Here is an 8,034-nt window from a genome sequence, read left to right as displayed (position 1 = left end):
AGAGGTTCAACTGCGCCTTAGTTGTATTATTGAAAGTTTGAAGATTATTATTTTTAAGAATAATTGTTTGTTTGTTTTATTATTCGTGCCGCGTATACTTTCGTTTTTTCCAATGAATAAGTAAAGAAGCGATGTTAGTAGTCGATCGAAAGTCTCTATTCTGAATTTATCAATTTACTGGTAAACTGGAGTGATACCAAATACTCATTTATTTAACATTTACAAACTAAAGAAAAATGCATTTATGCATTCATAATATAAAAATCGCTCGTATAGTATCTAATAACTAATACCTTTACTATAATTGTAAGACATGACTCAATATACAGTTAATAAATTATCGCGTAATTATCAGATAATTACTCTATCGATATGAATTCTATCAGTGAGATAGCAGACATGGCTGAAACACGCCGTGGTTACATATTTGGTGCATTCCTGTCAGGAGTTTTGTGTGTTCTATTAATTATTGTGGCCATCGCCAGCGAAGGATGGGTATGTGTCATCTAAATCCTTGGAATGCTTATACTGTTGGGTATGTTTTTCCTTTACCCACAACCGCCTACCATCCTGGTTCTATGATAGGCGTGAGCTGTCATTCGCCTTTTTGACTGTGTGTGAGGTTTTTATAAATCATGAAATTACTACTAATAAGATAACAATTAGTCGAGTAACATTAAGAGTTATCATCACCTGTATATACATATAATAGATTTAATACCGAAACATGTATATCAATTATTGTCTAAGAAGTTTTTTTACACCATTGAAACTGTGGACTCATTATTTCACTAACTAAAAGTCTTTAAATAACATATGGGTATATAACATAATTCATGGTAGATAGCAATAAAAAAAAGTTAAATATAAGCTGATTACAAATAATCGTTATTGGGCCATAAAAAATGCGCAACATGCCAATATTTTAACAAACTCGGACACTTTGATATAAAACAAACATTAAATTCAGCGGAAAATAAAAACAGGACCATAAAATAGATTCGGTCACGTAGTCGCTTTAAATTTGTGTAGAAATAAACTGGGGTTAGAGACGTGATTCGATTGCCTACACCTTTTTGTATTTAGCGTGAATGTTTATTGGAATAACAATATAATGGATTTTAATTATCTAACTCTAATTATTGTCCGCGCGAATTTGCGTGCGAAATGGCTTCTTTAGTACTATGTACAGATTATTGCAAATATGTACTTACCACTCTGTCTTTTGATCGTCGAGTAGCTTAAATATACATACGGTGGGAAGCAAGAAGTGGATTAAGAAGAAAACATAGCCATTGTATTTTATATCATGAAACTTACATTTTAAAAAGTAATATGTTTAAATTCATTTATTTGTTATCTTGTTATTGGTTGTTATTGTAAAATAAAACAAAATTAGCTCAGGATATTTATAAAAGGAACCACAATCAAGTTAGCTAGCACAATTCAATAACTAAAATATATCTACTAAACTAAATCTTATAATTAACTTTAATAAATATAGGTGGGCGCCAGGAGGATTTTGGTTTATCCTTCCAAACTTTTTTTGTGTGTTTACAAAACAAATTATGTGTAATTTGAGGGCATTTCCCGAAGCTATATAAAAGAAAAACATTTAAAATAGCTTCACAACAAAATAAAACTTAACCTTAAAATAATAATTAAAGAAAACACAAGTTATAGTACAAAAAATCAAAAATTTCATATAACACAAGTAACAATTTATAACTCAAAAGCGTCCAATACACGGCAATCACTGTTCGTGTCGGTCGTTTTATCCCTACCCTCATCCTATTAAAATCTGTTAAACCCTTATACGTCGTATTGTTAAAGGCTTTTTGTCTACATACACGTAGTTTTCAGAGATACGTAGAGAATTCGTATAGATATAAATAGCCGTTTGCCCGTTTCCCGCCCGCTTTGCTGGGCGAAATAAATAAAATTTTAAGTTTCAATTTTTTTTCATATTTTTATTATTCTTCTTTTTAACTTCCCGCTGAGAAAATTGAAAATTTTGTAAAATCGAGTTTTTAACAGATGTTGACGTTTTGAGGCTCTAGGAAGCCTCCCCGAGTGTTTCCGCGGTGAAGTCCGTATGTATATAAATGTAAAACAGCAATAAAAAATGAAGAAACGTTGGAATTTAAAAAATAAATAGCCATAAACCATCTAGGAAAAATTTCCCATCGAATGGCAGTCATTCATGTCGATACGATCAGTGGTTTAGGCGTGAAGGAGCCTCAAACGAAGACCATTTTTCTTATATATATATCTAATTTTCAGACAACTGGACGCAGGTGGTAGGACACTTGCTATTCATAAGCTGTTGCCCGTCCACTCCAATCACGTTTTACATGAAACTACGTCCCAAAAGAAATATATTTTGCTTTGATATGTGTTTTTATGAACGGCAGTGCCCCAATGGTAACACGGGTTACATAATATGAACCGATTCGTAAAGGACAAATATTAGTTAAAACTTAATAACATTTTAATCTATTTATACCACGTTAGTTTAATACATATTTTGGACAATTAAAATATTTTGAATCTTCGATATCGTACATTCTAATTTAACACAATCAAAACACCGTTTATTTCATTGTTCTAAATTCAAGCATCCTTAAGGATCTAATTAATAAAAGTCGTCTTAATTAGCCATTTACCCTTTGTCCGTCTGTTGAGACGTATAAGAGAACAATAGTATTTAGGGATTGAGGAACTTCAATCTCTTGATAACAATAGAGACTAAAGTTTTATAGATTGAAATCGATCTTTTTCAAGGAAAGGGGAAGACTTTCAATTATATTATTGCTAGCTGATTTCTGTGCTTTCTCCAGACTTACTTTTTATTTTCCTTTCTGTCTGTACAAGGTTTCTTAATAGTGAAATACTTTATAGTTGAGCAGAACCTTAAGAGTTACAATTTCCTGATTATTCAATATCATAATAATCCAATGGCCGCAGAGTAGTGTTGGCTTCAGCGACTCTCATACCTGAGGTCGTAGGTTCGATCCCCCGCTGTGCACCAATGGACTTTCTTTCTATGTGCGCATTTAACATTTGCTCGGACGGTGAAGAAAAACATCGTGAGGAAACCGACATGTCTTAGACCCAAAAAGTCGAGGTTGTGTGTCAGGCACTGGAGGCTGATCACCTACTTGCCTATTATATTTAAAAACGATCATGAAACAGATTCAGCAATCTGAGGTTGTAGCGCCCCTAATTTATTTATTTTAATAATCCAATGGCGCTATAACTCTATATGGGCCACAGAAAAAGGCAAATTTAAAGCCCTTATTCCGCATAACAATCTCACCCTGGTAATCATCAAACAAAAAATGATTAGATCTTCAAATTTAAAGTTCTAGAATGTAGTTGTGTTTCTGAAACCACAAATATAATAATAATAAATTCCTATATTTGACAGGTGGTGTCAACTGCAAGTACGACCGACCAGTTCAAAGACAGTACAGTACGATACGGTCTGTTTCAAGGGGAGTTGGTTCTGAATCTGCTAGTGACACCTTCACACAACAAGCTCTATAGTTGGTACATTTCATTGTATTGGCTTTCGTTTACTTGATTTTGTTATTTGGAAAAAAACATTGAAAGAAATAGTTTAAAAGAAGAATATATATTTAAATATGAGTAGCAAAGACATTGCGAAATATATTTATTCTGTCAATTGTCTGTAGACTTCATTTAACATTACAATATTAAATGAGGTTAACTAAGGACATGAGTAATTTATTTATTCATAAGCATGTGACTATTAACACTCTTTTAGCGTTCCATAGACGGACCGCATGTTGTAGTCAAGACCGCCTGCAATATGCGGTTTGCTCAGGAACTGCTCGAGCGGTCCGTGTATTGCGAATATGAATTTAGTATGGAAACTGCAGAGGCTGGCGACCGCTTAGAGCAGTCGGTATCGGCTGCAACATGCGGTCCGTCTATGGCCCGCTTTAGAGTCTATCACGGCGACGATATTTGTGTGTTCTATTTGTATCTGTCACCGTAAAATTGTAAACACCGTTAGATTGTAATCTATCTCGCGAGATTATAAACTGTCGAAAGATTGTGAACCTCAACGAACTGCTTACAATTTAACGTATTATTAGGTAGTTATATGAAATTGTTGAAATGTAAAATTAATCTGTAATTGACCAAAGAAGTTTGAATTATAACAAAGTTAGTGAAGTACAATCTACCGAATAATAATACGTTAAATTGTAAGCAGTAAGCTGAGGTTCACAATCTTTCGACAGTTTATAATCTCGCGAGATAGATTACAATCTAACGGTGTTTACAATTTTACGTTAACATATCAATTAAGCTAATCTAAACACTACTTTTACCTTTTACCGACATAGAAATGTCTATTTCCTCCGTTGTTATTATCATATAATATTGGTTTTCAGTGACATGTGTATCTGACGTGAACGCGTGCGCAGTTAGTTGCAAGACTGAGGCTCAAGCAAGAGAAGAAGAAGTTAGTAGAGTTTATTTTTTGTGTCGATATTCCTATGGTACAAACTTAAATTTTTTGATCCTTCCATCCCATTTTACACGCTTTATATTAGCTTCACCTGTATGTATGTACTATGTATGTATGTATGTAACCGACTCCTTCAGACTCGATTTTGACCCACTTTTAACGGACAGATTTAATTCAAACTTTGCGCAACTGTCAAAGATCGATGATAATGCAATAATCCGAAAAAAAAATGTTTACTAAAAAATCAAAATAAATAATGGGGCGCTCTGTGCCATATTTTTCGTCTATCGAGCAACCCACGCTTTTTCACAATAATACCAGTATTTTTTGTTCATTACCATTTTCAGCCTAAATTAGGAATTATTTTTCACTTTTTAGTTTGATGTGCTTTAAAAGCGTGTTTTTTAGTTTTTTTTAACTATTATTTATTTAAAACATAGTTTCTGTGCGCTTTCTGTACGGCAATATCGGAGATTAATTTAAGACAAAAAATTGAGCGTTTAAAACATAATAAATTAATGGTATATTTTTCTATTTAAACCCGCTGACGAAACATATATTTTCGTTAATTTTATAATTCAGACTAATGTATTTAAGGTATATAATAACAAATTTAAACTTTTTTCATTTATTTGTTTCCATGACAGGTACGCGCTCTTTCCAAAGGCTACAGACCGAACCAGGCATGTGTGTCTGTAACCACTGTCGATACAAGCAATCCACGTACGTATAAAGATGTTCCTTACCCCATGAGGATATTTTTTTATGCAAGATGTGCAGCGATTTATGCCTTCAATTCAGATGTTTCGAGTTAAACGTATATTGAGCGTTTTACCACTTGTAAAACCAATTAAAAAAAGTCATTTATGACAAATGAAATTTTATAAAAACCAATAGAAATAAGGTAACAGTAATTGTAAAAATATATGTTTGATATACATACCTTTAATTTCAGTTGAGACCCCACCAGTAAAAGTAAAATTTTATAAAAACCAATAGAAATAAGGTAACAGTAATTGTAAAAATATATGTCTGATATGCCTTTAATTTCAGTTGAGACCCCACCAGTAATAGCGTACAGTTTGTACATAAGTCTGGTCACGTTGTTGATCGCTCATGTAGCCGTGGCCTCATGCGCGGCGGGACTCGCTATTCTCAATGCGACCAAGAATCCTACTGAACCTATATTTGGGTTGCCAGGTACATTCGCATTTTATTAATAAATAACTGTGTCTTGCGGTTTCAACTGTGTTAAGTCCGTGTTATACTATATCCTTGGCATACCCTATAGCCTTATAGGATTATTCAATTTGCTGTAGTAGTTCCTGAAATAGGTGCGTTTGACGAAAATATTTTTTTTATTTTATTTCATGGCTATTTGTTACGATATAATACGAATAATACTAAATATCTTGTCATCTACATGCCAATGTTTGCTTCGTGAACCACATTGGATTCTAAAGCAGATATTTCTTTCCTTTATGTGCTACAATTGTTAAGCTGGGAAATTAATCAAATACCTCATTACGGCAACTTTGCCTAAGAGTGTTTAATGACTTTATCAACTGAAAATACAGCAATCAACTTTCTTAACTCCATAATTTTACCTACGCAGCTATTTTCTAACTCAATTTTGGATTAGTTCTGTTCACATTGATATTTAATATTAGCTGAAAATATATATGATTTTGGTGATTTGAGGAGGATGTCAACAATCCTTTTCTTCAACAAAGACAACATAGTAATGTTTGCAGGATGTTTATGGACCAACGTGGCAGCGGCAGTCGTCGGTGTGACGTTCCTATTGTTCTTCGGCGTATACTGGGCTGTGTCTGGTTGGAATGACCACCTTGCCTTTTCTTATACAGCCTTGGGCTTGTTGAGGCCCTCGCCACACCTTGGGTTTTCATATTGGTACTATATTTTTTTAAATTCAGGAATAAATTTGTAGAATAGTAGTTAACTTTATACTGGTAGAAATAGAACTTAATAACCTTAAGTATTTTTTTTTAAAGACAATTCACACCAATTGACCGAGTCCCATGCTAAGCTGGTGAAGCTTGTGTTATGGGTACTAGGCAACGGATATACATACATATTATATATAGATAGACACATAAATACATATTTAAACACCCAAGACCTAAGCACAACACCAAATGTTCATCACATCGATGTTCGTCTCAGCCGGGGATCGAACCCGGGACCCATGGATTCGCAGTCAGGGGTACTAACCACTAGACCAATGAGTCGTCTATTTTACTATTGTCTCTGATGTGTAAGTAAAACTTATAACAAAAATGTAAGTTATACTCTTTGATTTTATTCAAAGGCATAAATCGAAATAAGGATGTTTTGTTTGACCGAAATCGCTAAATCAACAAGGGACAAACATATTGCAGCGTTTTTTTATTGTAGTTGTAATTTATTAATTTTTACACACATCTGAGATTAACGCTTTTATGAATGAAACATTTTAGTGTCACAGGGCTTCTCTAGTTCCATTATAGGCCTCAGACTCTAACAAAAGTAGTCAATAGCTGACAAATACTTTATTATTATTACAATATAAAATAGCAATATAAATTTTCAAGACAAGTTCAAATAACGACGCGCAATGTGACATGATTGTCAATTGTCATTTGTTCTTGCTTTTCATCTATAATAAATTACCCTACAGGCTGTTACTCGGATCGTGTCTCTGTTCTCTGGTAAATATAGCCCTTCTTTGGACGCGCAGCTACTTACTTGAACGAGATCCACCACCACCTACCATTAAGCTTGAGAATCATTCAGATGGTACTGTCTTCCTATACTGATCCGTCAAAAATAAAATCAATTTACAGGCACAACATTATTTATTAATTTTAAACTTGGATTCTATGAAAATTTCTTGCTTAGATGGATATGGTGAATTATTAACTAAATTATTCGTAGAGAAAATTGTATTTTGTTTTAAAATATGTTAAAGTTTCGTAAGTAAAAGACCACTTCATTTTATTATAATAGTTTATCTAATCTCGTTTTGTATTGATTTACGAATTTCACATTCTTTTGTAATTCTATTGTGATGTGGGATATGGAAATTTGAATAAAATCATTATAATATTCCTCAAAGGAGGCAATACTATTCATTCTTATACTATTCAAAACGATACAACGATCTTTAAAATTAAATAATATTTCTACAATTGTTTTTAAATTTGTAAATCAAATACGATTTAAGATTAGATAATGACCTACAATGTCCAACGACCTACCAAACTTTGCACACATTTATAACTCAGAATTTAGGTCGCATATATTTTAAGATGTGCAATTTTATACTCTTGAATTATCTGTGCTTACATATTTCAACAACGAACAAGTTTATTTTCTAATAGATTGGGTTGTTTTTGACTATTTGTAAATCAATTAGGATTTAAGTCATGACAACTAGTATTATTACTTCAAAAATACTATGAGCAGGAAATAATTTAATAGTTTTATAAAAAAAAAAGAATTCGATAGCATTTATATAAATAACCATGTTT

At 32.8% G+C, this 8,034-nt stretch overlaps 1 protein-coding gene across 1 annotated transcript; it reads left to right on the top strand.

The window, feature by feature from the left end:
* The first annotated feature begins 397 nt into the window (after positions 1-397).
* On the top strand, positions 398-7,740 carry LOC125054575. Its single transcript, XM_047656553.1, has 7 exons — positions 398-495; positions 3,431-3,548; positions 4,425-4,495; positions 5,149-5,224; positions 5,555-5,701; positions 6,256-6,415; positions 7,182-7,740. Exons 1-7 carry the CDS (start codon positions 400-402, stop codon positions 7,318-7,320), a joined length of 807 nt encoding a protein of 268 aa, XP_047512509.1. The 5' UTR covers positions 398-399; the 3' UTR covers positions 7,321-7,740.
* The last annotated feature ends 294 nt before the right edge of the window (positions 7,741-8,034 follow it).

The sequence above is a fragment of the Pieris napi genome, chromosome 12 (genome assembly GCF_905475465.1).
Source record: "Pieris napi chromosome 12, ilPieNapi1.2, whole genome shotgun sequence".
NCBI lineage: Eukaryota > Metazoa > Arthropoda > Insecta > Lepidoptera > Pieridae > Pieris > Pieris napi.
The sequence above is the reverse complement of the archived record's forward strand: the minus strand, read 5'-3'. Positions and strand labels throughout refer to the sequence as shown.

Excerpts from the sequence above, each read along its gene's own strand:
- LOC125054575 (XM_047656553.1), top strand. The coding sequence starts at position 400 with ATGGCTGAAACACGCCGTGGTTACATATTTGGTGCATTCCTGTCAGGA. Across the intron at positions 496-3,430 it reads CCATCGCCAGCGAAGGATGG|GTGGTGTCAACTGCAAGTAC; the intron begins GTATGTGTCATC and ends TATATTTGACAG. Across the intron at positions 5,225-5,554 it reads TGTCGATACAAGCAATCCAC|TTGAGACCCCACCAGTAATA; the intron begins GTACGTATAAAG and ends CTTTAATTTCAG.